The sequence below is a fragment of the Lissotriton helveticus genome, chromosome 9, assembly GCF_964261635.1.
Source record: "Lissotriton helveticus chromosome 9, aLisHel1.1, whole genome shotgun sequence".
Taxonomy (NCBI): Eukaryota; Metazoa; Chordata; class Amphibia; order Caudata; family Salamandridae; genus Lissotriton; species Lissotriton helveticus.
The window spans coordinates 19,435,047-19,449,458 of NC_136070.1; the positions used below are offsets into that span (position 1 = coordinate 19,435,047).

General features: G+C 42.7%; 1 protein-coding gene across 1 annotated transcript in view; it reads right to left on the reverse strand.

Moving 5' to 3' along the window:
* Positions 1-14,412, reverse strand: part of PSMA6 (proteasome 20S subunit alpha 6) — a 91,547-nt gene that overhangs the window by 50,088 nt on the left and 27,047 nt on the right. Inside the window, exon 2 of the mRNA XM_078659365.1 lies at positions 6,414-6,508. Within this exon, the coding sequence (XP_078515491.1) occupies positions 6,414-6,508 (95 nt within the window). The remainder of the gene's footprint in view (positions 1-6,413; positions 6,509-14,412) is intronic.

Genomic DNA, 14,412 nt, shown 5'->3' on the forward strand with positions numbered 1-14,412 from the left:
AGCCTAAGCGGGGAACTCAGCACCACCAGCCCACTCTTGCTCTCAGTGGCTCAGCCTTCTACTTTTCCATCCAGATCTCTTCACATATACTATCTCCGGCAGTACTTTTCTGACTTATTCTCCCCTATGGTGAATTTGAGCAATCCCAAATTTGTATTCAAAGCCTCTGCAGTTACTCCTGTACATTCTTCTACCTTGGATACCCCCTCACGGTCAGTCGTGATGGCGACGTCCTCTTCTCAACGTGCATCTTCAGGCCAACCGCCAGCGAACAAGTCATCACCTTCTGCATCGTCCTCCAAGAGACTTAAGCAAAACTCCCCTACACCAGATTCTCCTCCTTCGCACTCCATTGACTTAATTCTAGAAGAAATTCGTGCGTTACGTCCATTCATTGAGGAAACAAGTAAAGACATGCAACTCTTAAAGGACAAATGGGAGGTCATGGATACTCGTATCTCCTCCGTGGAACAGCAACTTCCTGAAGTTCAGTCCAACTCACGACACATTGAATCGTTAGAAAAGACTGTCCTCTCTTTACAGCGCCACACAGAGGATTTGGAAAACCGTAATAGACGTAACAACCTCCGTATTTATGGTTTGCCGGAAACTCTTGAGGGGGATGACCCTGTCACTTTCTTCTCATCCTTCCTTCCGAAATTATTGGACATGCCACCTTCCACATTCCTCAGCATTCAAAGAGCACATAGACTTGGAGCACGCTCGTCAACCTCTACCAAACCTCGTGGTGTCATCATCCTTTTTCGGAGATTCACAGACCTGTTGTCCATTATGTCTGCAGCCAGATCCAAGAAACAACTATCTTGGCAAGGTCAACGTGTTTATATCTCCCAGGATGTCTCTTCTGCCACTGCTGCACGACGAAAGGAATTCCTGGCTCTTCGTCCCTCTCTGCGCTCTCTTGGAGCCCGATATGGCTTGTTCCACCCATGTACCTTCAGAGTCACCCATCAGAACAAGTCTTGGTCTTTTCAAGATCCTGACGAACTCCGTAATTTTCTTCTTCTGCATACCAATGATAGCATGGAATCTTAGCCTTCAAATAGTGGCTGATTAATGTTGTTATATCTTTTGCTGACTGTTTCCTGTCTTTCGCTATGATTGGTCTTTCGCTGTTTCTTCCTATTCCTGTTGTCCTCCCATTATACTTAGTTCTAATTTGTTCTTAATCTTTCTAACTCCGTGTTACTTCTCTCCATTGTTTCCTCCGGTTTTTCTCTCTCTCTCTGCATCACTTCTGTCTTATCTCATACTGCTTAGTATATATTTATTATGTTCCTGAGTTAACTGTTGTTCTTTCTTTCCTTCCCCATGCAGATATGTCTCGGTTTCCCCTTCACGATGTGTCATCCTTTGTACCCCTGTGAGACTTCGGTACGGTTGTGCTTCTGATCCTGGTTTACCAGTCTTGCCCCGCGTCACCACTTCCCCACCTCCATTGTGTACCCCCCCCTTTCAGGTATGTTTCTTGCAGTCGTCCTTCTGGATTTGTACTGTCTTCTATGCATTCTCTCTTTTCTTTCCTCCTCTCCTTTCTCAGCCCCTTTTCCTTTTTCTCCGCTCTCCTTCTTCCATCCTTTCCTATCCCTTCTCTTTTATTCCCCCTTTCTTCTATTTTTCCTTATTCTTTCTTCTAATTCTCTACTGGTTATCGTAATTTTATTATGCTATTGCTTGTTTTATTACTTGTACAGTATGTTCTTGCACCTTTCAGTTTTGAACAATTTATTATGTTGTAAATTTCAAAGTTATTTCATGGAATGTGAAAGGATTTAACCATCCTATCAAACGGCAGAAAGTACTCTCCCACCTCTCCTCTTATAATCCCGATATTGTTCTCATTCAAGAAACCCATCTTTCAGATGTTGAATCCTTAAAACTTAAAAGATTGTGGGTTGGCAATTTTTTGTTTTCTCCAGCTTCCCATAAGAAGAACGGTGTTGCTATTTTAATTCACAAACGTCACAAATGTAAAGTCCTTCTCGAAGACAAAGATGATGAGGGGCGTTGGATTCTTGTTAAGCTGCTTATTAATAATATCCCTCTTACTTTGCTCAATGTTTATGGTCCTACAGGTTTTGATTCCTCTTTTTGGCCCGTAATTACTGCAAAATGTATTCAACATAAAGATGCTTCCTTCCTTATGGGCGGGGATTGTAATCAAATCATCGACCCCTTTTTGGACCGCAAATCCTCTGTACGATTCACTCCACACAAACCTCATAAACAGTTTCTCGATACTATCGCACAGGTTCACCTTGTAGATTCCTGGAGGCTCACACACCCAGACACTATTGATTTTTCTTTTTTCTCCCCACCACATGCCTCTTTTTCCCGTTTAGATTATATTTTTCTTTCCTCTTCCTTATCTCAAACTCTTATCTCCTCATCTATTGAACCTATTGTCATTTCTGATCACTCCCCTATTATCACTGATTTTGATCTTTCTCCTCCAGCTCCTAAATCTTCTCGTTGGCGTTTTAATTCTTCCCTACTTACGGACCCTCTTTTCTCTTCCTCTTTTCGCTCCTTTACGTCTGAATTCTTCCAGCTTAACTCTACTCCTACTACCTCTCCCCATGTCCTTTGGGACTCTTTCAAGGCCACAGCCCGCGGTTTTATTATTGATTTTGTTTCCAAAAAAAAGAAGAAATTTCTCCAAAAGCGCAAAGTTACTCTTGCACATATCAAATCGCTTGAACACCAATTTTATACCTCCTCTCCTACTCAAATACCTTCTGAACTGCTTCAAGCTAAAATTGCATTTAACAAACTTACTACAGATTCGGCCTCTTCCTTTCTCCTTCGAGGTAGTGCTCGATATTACGGGGGACGGAACAAATCGGGCAAATTGCTTGCTAATTATCTGAAATCTCGTAAAGAAAGAACTTTCATCGACTCTATCTACTCCCATTCTAACGTCCTCTTGCATACAGAAAGATATTTTACAACAGTTCCAATCCTTCTATGAGTCTTTATATTCTCCTGAGAACCCCCCTACCCCAGATCTTCTACAATCATATTTTGAGGGGTTGCCTAAACCAGATACTTCTACACTTAACTTCTCAGACATTGAGGCGGATTTTACCCTCTCTGAATTATCTACAGCGCTCTCTTCTCTAACCAAGGGTAAGACCCCGGGGCCTGATGGCTTTCCCGTTGAATTTTACTTACACTTCTCTGATCTTCTCTTACCTAAACTTCTTTTTCTTTTTCAATCTTTTTGTTCCACAGGTTTGGCTCAAGGCTCCTTTCAGGATGCTACCATCTGCCTCATACCTAAGGAAGGGCGTGACCCAAAATACTGTAAGAATTATCGGCCGATATCCCTAGTCAATGTGGACTATAAATTATATGCAAAACTATTAGCCCTTCGTCTTGATCTCTTTATGCCTCATCTTATTGGGAAGGAACAATGTGGTTTTGTTAAGGACCGCCTCACCTCAGACAACTCCAGACTCCTTCTCAATGTTCTCAACAAAGCTTCCTCTCTCTCTATCCCCCTTGCAGCTATCTCGGTTGATGCCGAAAAAGCCTTTGATCGAGTTGACTGGTCCTTTCTTATGACTTCCCTGAAATGGCATGGCTTTGGCCCGAAATTTATCTCCTATGTTTCTCTGATATATTCTATGCCCAAAGCTTCGGTCCTTGTTAATGGTCAACTTACCACCCCTTTTATCCTTCAACGTGGTGTACGTCAGGGCTGTCCTCTTTCCCCTCTTCTTTTTATTTTAGCTCTTGAACCCTTCATTTCTTCTATTCGTAACAACCCTTCCATTTCTGGTTTCCCCTATGGTGAAAGTCAACTTAAGTTATCGGCTTATGCGGATGATATCCTTCTATTCATTTCCGATCCACAGAATTCTGTCCCCGCCCTAATGCATGAATTTGGTAGATTTTCCCGGGTTTCAGGATATAAAATTAATTCGGATAAGACGGAGATCCTTCCTATTACTAAATTCTGCCTTCCACATTTATTCACTTCCACCGGTTTTGCCTGGAACAGTACGAAAATAAAATATCTTGGCGTCCTCTTCTCTAACTCTATCCCTTCTTCTATCCGGCTTAACATGAGTGCAGTCATCTCTAGAATTGATTCACTTCTCTCTTCCTGGAATCCTCTATACCTTTCCTGGTGGGGTCGTCTTGACTCGATTAAAATGATGATTGCTCCGATTTTGATCTATTTACTCTCTATGCTCCCTGTACATATTCCAGTTCTCTACTTCCGTCGCATTGATTCTCTTTTATCCAAATTCCTTTGGAAACAGAAGAAAGCTCGTATTTCTATTTCAGCTCTTCGTAAACCTAAATCAGATGGGGGGATTAATTTCCCAAACTTCCGTCTTTATCATAAATCCTTCTCTCTTCGCCAAGCCTCACGTTGGTTAGCGCAAGAAGTGTCCCCCTTTGCCCCCTTATGGTTATCGGTTGAACGTGAGTTACTCCTTCCTTATTCTTTTCAGGATGCACTTCGCTTTACTACCAAGGCTCCTTGTCTAAACCCTCCATTATTCAAACATACCTCCTCTCTTTTGCGACCCTTACTGTCCACAGCCTCTCTCTCCCGTGAATCCTTCTTATTGTCACCCATTTGGTATAACTCATATATTCTCATACGGAACAGACCTATTGCCTGGACGGCGTGGAGATCAAAAGGTATTATCTGGGTTCATCATCTCTTTGACGGTTCGTCTCCTCGTTCCTTCCCCCAATTTCAAACCCAGTTTCATTGTCCTACATCGTTTGCAAAGAAATACTACATCCTCATGGACATTGTTCTTGAGCGATACTACTCTTTATCCACGGATGAACCATCCACCCCCCCTTCCTCCATACTCACCATTCTCTCTACTATTCCTAAGGCTTCTCTTATTTATAGATACTTCTCTGCTCCTGACCCTGACCGCCCCAAGTCAAAATTAGAACTCTTGGGAAAAGGACTTCAAATGCTCGTGGCCGCCCTCGCTTTGGAACAAACTTTGGGCGAAATCAATGAAGACCTCTCGCACTGCATCCCTCACTCAATCCTTATTCTTCTTCTATCATAGACTATCTCTCTTCTCTTTCCCTTTCTCGTTTCCTTTCTTCTTCTACTAGCAACTGTTGGACCTGTGATGCTCCCGATGCTGATCTTTATCATCTTTTCTTTCTCTGTCCTTCTGTCCGTCGTGTTTGGGTTCAAGTATGGTCCCGCATTTCTCAAATCTTTCATCTTTCTATTTCCTTTTCTACCTCTTTGGTTTTCTTAGGTAGCCTCTCAGAAGCTTTAGATCTCCCCCCACATTCATGTGGTCTTTTTGACCTTTTTTTGGCACTTGCACTCCAACATATTGCCTCCAATTGGAAGTCCTTGAACAACCTCTCCATAATCTCCTGGTGGAATTTATTATGTCATTCTTATAGATTGGATGTTGCCTTTGCGTCCTCCTGCAAACCCCCACGAAATGTTGAACTTTACTGGTTACCTCTCACCTTATACTTAGATCATTCTGCCAAAAAGACTTATACTTCATTGTCCCCTGACAATTTTAGACCCCCTTGAACGTTTGTACTTCTGCTTGTAAGTTTATGCTTCAGTTTTTCACTATTGCAGTTTCTTGTTTCCTTTGTTATTCATATTTTAATAATGTTTTTCACGTGTGCATTTACTGTTCTATTTGCAATCACCCAGTTGCTTCTTTCATATTGTAACATTTACTGTATTATGCTTTGTTCCCTTTTCCCCTCCCCTCCCCTCCCCTCCTTCCCTCCCTTAAAAAATCTTAAAATGCTTTGTTCCCTCTTGTGCTAACAGCTGACTTAATTTTAGTCTCCCATGATTGCCCTTTTTCATTTTATTCTGCTGTTGTCACCTTATTGTATTGCTAATTCTTTATTTCAATAAAGCTTTCAAACAAAAAAAAAAAAAAAAAAACACGCCAAGTATCACCAAACTTGGAACAAGCGCATACATATTCAGTGCGTTACTAAGGATTGTACTACTCCGGCCTCATTACACCTTGTTAGGGTGCAAGATTGCTGCCTCATGCCCATGCTGTACTCATCTGTGTGACAGACACATCCTGACACTTTTGGGGCGTGTTGCTGGACCTACTGTTGCATGTGATGGACATGTTTGAATTAACTTGGCATGATGATGACCATTCAAAAGCTGCTCCATGTATGAGGGAAGCCGCACAGCTCTTACCCATGCTGTATCTAAAGAAGTATACAGCTGTAGCAGTAATGTCTCACCATACACTAAACACACAAGCCGCCACTGCCAGGGATTTACGGGCTATCAGAGAAGCTTAGTGGGAGCTCATGTTTCTGTATCCGTTTGCTGCAAGGAAAATGTCGGTTCAGCCGATTTAATGAATAACCAAAAGCGCCCTGAAGCTGGAACTCACCGGCACCTTCTTCTGTGTGACCAGCACCGCACAGTCCTTGCCCCGCACTGCCACGGACGTCAGGCCGCCCTGGTTGATGGCCTTGAAGGCATACTCTGCAAAGAAAGAAGATAGAGCAGTCAGTGACAGCACACAAACACAACACAAGGTTTAGCTGCTATTGAACAACACTCTGCACACTCTCTCCCGATAGGGTGGTCACTGGGGGGTGTGGGGCTGTCTTTCTTTAGGGAAGCCCACAGAGGATGCGGTTGTAATGTGCGAAGGGCCCTGGAGATCACGAACAGGAAGAGTCCAGAGCGCCATTAGCGTGTTGCCCTCACACAGGGTAAGTTGTACTTTCCCTGGTGTAGCTCCAGGTGTGGCTGGGTACGTCCCAAGCCTCAGGGCCTGCTCTACTGGTTTTATTTGGCCTCCCCGTGTCACACGGATTCTAGTGATGCGCCCTGGCCCTTAGCCTTGTGTTTAGGTCTTCAGATTACAGTAAATCCAAGTCAACAGCACATTTTATTTGCACCAATAAGAATTATTTCCTGTGATGTGCATTAAATCTAAAAGCGGTTTCATCACCGGTTACAAATCCACCCGCCTTCTAAGAAGCATCACAAATAGTTGTAATCATAAGTTTCATTGGAGGCGCAGGCAGGCACAGGTGGCAGCATTTACTTTTGTATTTGTGTAGCATGTGCTTACACTAAAATGAATAACCATTGCACAATCTTGAAACGGTCAGACCGGTGTCTTTTATGGCCTGGCTTGGCAGCCCAGCTGTCAATGTGAGAATCACCAGGATTGGGGCTTTGGCGCTGCCCACATGCTGGGGGCCAGGAGCACGTTTTGATTGGACAGAAGTTAATTGCTTCCACTAAAACAGTGCTTGCTCTCCACCCAGCTGAGATCCTTTTGTTTATGTATCCAGCTGCCTCAGCTTGAACTTTCAGGGGCACACACAGGACATTATAGGATCTCCAAAAAAACAGAGCTTTCAGAGTCCTGTCGAGAGAAGAGCTTAGGCTCCAACCACATGTTAATACCCCCGAGTACAGGATTTGATTGGGCCACTCAAAACCTTTTTGGCAAAGTTTATTCTCGATGCAGCAGGGTTGAGTTGTTATGGAGGCGAGCCGATGATCATGGCTGTAGGACATGTTATTGAGAAAAGCATATGTTACTGTCGATATGCATTCACATGTGGATGGTTTTTACTCTACATTAGAGTCTACAGATAGGAATTGTGTTGCATGGATTCTCAGATTAATGTGTTGGGCAAGGGCTTTTCACCATTGGCTGCCCACTCAAAGCCTGGCGGGTTTCACTGATGACTCGTTAGGCCCTGTTGAGGGGTTGTATGTTTTGAAAGCTGCATCTACATATTTGTATGTTTGTGCACGGTGGTTGCCAGTTCATGTGCACTCCAATAGGCTGGTGTTGGGTAAAGTGTAAAGCTCATATTGAAGGGTAAAGGTTTCATCAATTCATTGGGAACAGCATCCATCGATATGATCAGTTACGAAACATTATGACCAAGTCAGGACGCCAGACCTACTTATTGTGTAAAGCAGGAGTTAACTTGCACTCGTCATGAGGCACGGTGCTCCTGTGCTCATGACGAGCTCAGTCGTCATGGGCCGTGGAACGCTCACACGCAGGGATAATTCCCCTGCTGTGCTGAACGACCCACGAAAACTGGTGTGGCATGAGCACCGGGGCGCTGTGCACCCCCCCACCCCCAGCACAGCAGGATAATTACCCCAGCAGCGAAGGGGTTAAGACAATAGGCTTTTATGGATGGGTTGTTTATTTTGCCTAACTTTGAACATAAGTGCACGATATAAAAATATATATAAAAACGGAATAATTCAGAACAAAAGTGCAAAGGCTAATTTGGAAAAGAGCAAGACTGATCGGTATCCAAGGGTTGCATAACAGATGGCCAATGTCAAAGGTCTTGTAGATGGGTGCAGTGATATCCTGGCAGGTGTGTCCTGGATCTCCTCATAGGCTATTCCAAATACCCATCAAGTGTAAAATCCCCCTTTGAACAGAAATAATAGTTCAATAATTATGCGGTTTCCCCATTAATGGACAATACATCAACAATAACAGATCCATAACAGAAACAGTGGCTGGATCTTCAGATAGACTTGTACATTGAAGTAGTGAGTTAACACCAGAGAAACTGCAATACACAGAACTTAAGGAGCCATGTTTAAAGCAAAAGCGTGTTAAAGGAGTCAAAATGTAAAGACGATAAGTCCAAAGTCCAGCAGCAAAAAATGTAGCTGCTCCTAAAAGCATCTCCAAGGGAGGTTGTGTAGGTCCATTCCTTGGGATCCACGCAGAGAACAAGTACTTGCTCAAAGCAAAGAACTCGCCTATTAGTGTTCGACTGAAAGACCCTAAGAGCACTTGGAAAACTTCACCAACCAAGCTTCAAACACAGAGGCCGAATCCATTTGTCTTTGTTTGGTGCAAGATCAAAAAAACAACAATGTTCATTGTTTACAGATGAGTTAATACAGCTTTTGCAGCCTCCGTTCGCGGTGCACCATTTAGAAGTGAGGGTATTTAAAGGTAAAATACCAAATCTAAAAAAAAAAAATTAAAAAAAAAATTTAGGAAGAGGCTAAATAAAGCAGTGAGGTTTCCTAAGCAAACAGAGCAGTGCCACTAGGCTGTAACAGTCCCAACAGGATGGTCATTACACTGTGCTAAAGCCTGTAGGCAGTTACTCAGACTTTCGCAAACAACTTTATAAGAAGGGTTTGGTGTTGTTGACTCTCCTAAACAGACGGGGGTGGGGGGGGGAGACAATATGCAATTCAATGGGCCTTATTAGGAACTACTCTTAGAGATAGTATTTTGAACCTTTGTATATATTTTTTACTTTTATAACAGTCTTGTATTGATTATGAAAAGCGTATATTAAAGAAGTCAATAGGCATTTAGAGGGGAGTGTTATTACTCCGACTTAAAGCCTTCAGATAGGTTTTGTCCCATGGAATCTCATAGATGACCTTACATGGAAGGGTTTTGGTGCTTGTTACCCCCGCTGACAAACCAAGAGTGTAGAAGATTTCCACTACAAGAATCTTGGTTAAACCTGGTTAGTAGATATACTACTTTGTGAACTATAATTGTCTATATTTGCAAATGTATCACTGTATGCCGGATGGTTGCAGGTGAGCTTAGGCTCAGTACAGTAGGTCTGAGCTGGTTATGGAGACAAGCCGAGGATAAAAGCTATTGGCTTGATTAGTGTGCAGGGAAATGCTTTACCCAATACCATATATCTGCCCTGTTTAATATAAGGCAGTAGGCTCGGCTTAGTTATTTTGAAATGCATACGTTAGAGCCAGTGGATTGTTGTCACATTATGTTACAGGCTGTAGAAAGGTATTTGGGTGCATGTAATCTGACAGACTACCATAGTAGACAAGGGTTTTGATCACAGACTGAAATCCTGCGAGTAGAATATCACTGGGATAATTCTGGTTAGGCTCTGAGAGGAGCTGTAATGTTGCCAACTGTAATTTTGTACATATTTTGAATTTTCAAATGTGTGCCCGATGGTTGCCAGCGTCTGCGCACTTCAGTAGGCCTGGGTTGTATAGCGTCACGTGTGGATTCCTTAGATGTGATCTGTTTACAATGAAAAGTTATGATAAAGTATGCAACCCATAGTTATTGTGAAAAGTATGCGCTAAAGGCCAGCAGCTTGTGTTTACACGGTGCTAAACCCTGTAGGCAGGCCTTTTGTTACTCGGAAACTAGCAGAATACTGTAGACTGCCGGGGTTTTGGGGTTGGTGACCCACCTGAACAAACCGTGGGAATAGACTGTTTGCGCTAGGATCCTGGATTCCGCTCCATTAGTAGGGATTCTGTATTGTTTTGCCAATATATGCTGTACATATTTGTAACTTTGTTTCAGCATACTTAAGAGTTACCTTGTGGGAGGCCTGTAAACCAGCACACTGGGCTCGAGTTGATGGTGACAAGTCAATGATAAAGGTTATATCTTTGATGATTTAGAATGAAAAGTTACAATAAATGCAGTAGGCTTGACATATTAATTGTGAAACCATCTGTTAAAAAATCCACAGGCATTTAAGGGAGAATTGTTATTTCTCTGTGTTAAAGCCCATGGATCGGTATTTTGTTTCACAAAATGTCGAATGTGCAGGGAATTAATGTTGGTGTTGGTTTCTGCCTGTGGCAAACACTAGGGGGAGAAGATCTGCACTGTACTAATACTTGCTAGAATTTTTTCTTAGATGTTTTCCAGGATCATGTATGAAGAAAAAAAAAAATCAGGAAATACATAAATCCTTATATATATTCATATAGACACATGAAGGGCCTTTAGCTCCACTCTGTTTTACCATTGGTCTGTCTGAACGTCATTTACGCTCTTTCCATCCAAGACCGTGAACTGCAATTTGCCCAAGTCAAAGCCTCTTTTGCCCTGTAAATGATAGTATTTGCTGATCATGTGTGGACATTTACCTGAAAATGAGTGAGCTCCAGTATCAGGGCTAGTTGGCAAGCCAGTTAGTTTTTAATGTTTGCCTTTCATTCGTTTACTTTTGCTCTGTTTCGTTTTGTGTTTTTTAAAAGGATACAACAGCTCTCCTGGCAGTGCTAACAGGTTGCCTGCTTCATCTGCAGTGAGCCACATTCCACAAGACTTCCTCTAAACTTGGGATTATGGAATGTTATTGTCCAGAGCATATCATGGTTTTACCATTTTCCAGAAACCGGTCCTAGGAAGCTTGTTTTCGGCATGGCAGTTCGATCTGGACTGTTCCTATGAGGCACAGGGTCAGACTGATTTGCCAATACTGGTTTGCGTTAGGTCAATAAAGTATGAATGAAAACATTTTCTGCCAGGAATTTGTTGATACAATTGAACAAGTAATGGGTCCAACTAAAAATAAAATAAGCAATAAGAATCTCAGCAAAGAAAGAAATCCACAAAAAAGAGGATGTTCAGTTTTGAATCGAAATACTAAAATCAAAGACTTATCACACTGTAATCAGCGATAGGTAGCTCCAAGAGATGAGTGCAGTGTAAGTGAACATCTGTGAGCCATACCAAATAAAAAGGATTACAAAAAAAGTGTACTTACAATATGTATAAGGGGCCATAAGGGCCAGTACCCATTGAACGCCTGAATGAATCAAACACAAACTCACTGATATGAGCATTTGAGTTTGGAAGCCCTTCAATTAAAGAAATGGGTAGGCCCATGACATGGCAACATTTTAACCCCTATTAAGACAAATCAACCAGAGTCTACATCAGGACAAAACTGGTAGCGACCTATAGCGCGAAATACACATCAAGTCTGAAATCATGCAACACGTACTAATGAGTAGGAGAGAGCGCGCAGAAGACAAATGGATGCGTCTCACCTAACCAGATCAATGTGTAAATCAAGTGCAAAAGTTGTCACTCACTGGATAAAAGAAAGAGCGAAAGAAAGACCCATACAATTAAAGGGGATGACTCCCCAGAGCTATGTCCAAAGGCAAGGCATGCTGTAGTAGATAGTGTCAATGTAAAGCACCCGAGAGGGACAAACAAAATGTGAAAACATGCACACAGAGCAAGGTAAGCAACGGATCATGCGAAGGCAATCTAGGGGCAAGTGACTGGGTGAAGAATGTGTCCATGCAGTATATAGTGTGGATCATAAGACCAAAAAGTGGACAGTGGATATGCGCACCAAGGTATAGCACCAATCTCGTATCAACCAAACAATAATAATTATTCCACAAATAAGTTCAGTGTGCCACTTGCAAAACCGATGCCCTCTGTCCAGGGGCACCACACGTGAAACACGAGTCCAAAATGATCATCATCAAGTTTTTGGGCACCACTCAAATGTAATACAGTCAATTCAGGTTTCTCAGAGTCCTGTTCCAAGCAAGAAGTCTTGATATTTACTCAATTCGTATTTATTTTCTTATATCAATTTGTCAAAAGAATCATCAGCCAATACAATGCAGAGAAATCATGCTTAACTTGTACCAATGGTATACATGTAGGAACAAATAACCATGATGTTCATGCCTAAACGCAGGAACACTGGACTCCATAGCCATACAGCCCAAACAAGAATTTGGTTGGACTCACCAGATCGCAGGCATAAAACAAGCATTTACAATGCAATGGTCTCGGCATTCTTAAAGTTAGAGCTATTGGCATTGCTCTTGACATTTTTATTTATGTTTTTAAAACATTAATAAATGGCATTGTCATTTATAATGCCAATAGCAGGGCAGGAGAGCAAGCACAACGAACGAGGGGCAGGACAGCAAGCACAAGCAACGAGGGGGCAGGACAGCAAGCACAACCAACGAAAAACCAGATATGCCTGCTCCCCCTCTCCCCGACCCCCATGCCTCGCACCAGACTCCCCTGCCGCTCGCCATGCGGCCACTGGTCACAGTAAAGGCTTTGAGCTATCTCACACCCCTCTCCCACTCCCTCCTCCCACTTGCTCCTACTGACCATGTAAAGGGGACGACACTGGAACAATGGCTGCCTGGCCCGGAATGGCCTTCTGTAGACGCCTTCTTACATCCTCAAGACATAGCTGAGGCAGCTTCTTCCTACAGTTTGTTCTTTGGGCGAGGGTATTCCTGGGTGTGGCAGAGCTGTATGCAGTGTAGGTCCATGCACACCCTTCGCCTTGCTTTGTTGTATTGTTGCATTTTTAATGTTCACATTTGTTCGCAATTCGCCACGTGCCTTTCGTTTCTGTCTCGCCCTCTCCTACCCCCTCAATGTCTTGGCCTCTCCACTCTTCCTCTATTTCTGTCTCACTCTCTCCTGCCCCTTCACTGTCTTGGCCTCTTCACTCTTCCTCAGTTTCCGCCTCACTCTCTCCTGCCCCTTCCCTGTCTTGGCCTCTCCACTCTTCCTCTATTTCTGTCTCACTCTCTCCTGCCCCTTCACTGTCTTGGCCTCTTCACTCTTCCTCAGTTTCCGCCTCACTCTCTCCTGCCCCTTCACTGTCTTGCTTCTGTTTATTGTATTTGCACAAATCTAATATCTTGGTCTATTCCTTTTCAATAATCAGGCATTTTTGTTTATTAGGTGTTTGTTTTTGATGGGTTTATTTATAGGCACTATCTACATCGCCCCCACTCCATCCCATCCATCGCCCCCACTCCATCCCATCCATCGCCCCCACTCCATCCCATCCATCGCCCCCACTCCATCCCATCCATCGCCCCCACTCCATCCCATCCACCGCACCCACTCAGCGCCACCACAGCATCAATCTGTGCAACCATTCAACAACAACTGGTTCAAATATGTTCTCTCAATGTCTCAAACTATTACAAATGTCACAAAAAGATGTTAATATTTCACTTCTGTTTTTGGATTTTCTTCACAAAAAATACACTTAACACAATCTTCACAAAAGTTATTTACAAAAGTTTAAGCTATTGCTATTATAAATTACAATAACTTTTATTTAAGTATTAATTATTTTAAAAAAAATAAAAACCATTGTTATTTGTAATAGCAATAAATTTAAGTCACGTAAATACAACACACATTGCATTACAAATGGTATAGGTATCACATTTGCGAAAGTTATAACTATTGGCATTGTAAATGACAAAGCTATTAATTTAGTTACTTTCAAAACCAACACAGAAATAAGTAAATTGTCATTTACAATACCAATAGCTCAAAATTTCCTAATGCGAGACCTATTGCATTGCAAATGCTTGTCTAAACAATTAGCAACTAACTTAGATATCGCCAAGAAGCCCAGTGTCATGCTGTTGGGATGTTACATTGACAATGTCTCTTTAATACTGTTGCACGAGCGCGCTCGTGATGTATGCTGTGCTGGTAGCTGTGGAACTCCTGGGACGGCAGTTGCTGCCGGGAGAGCTGGTGTCTGGACCTGATTAAAGGAAGTCCACTTAACCTTGCGTGGCCTGTCTTCCTTTCACTGGCGACGATGTCCAGC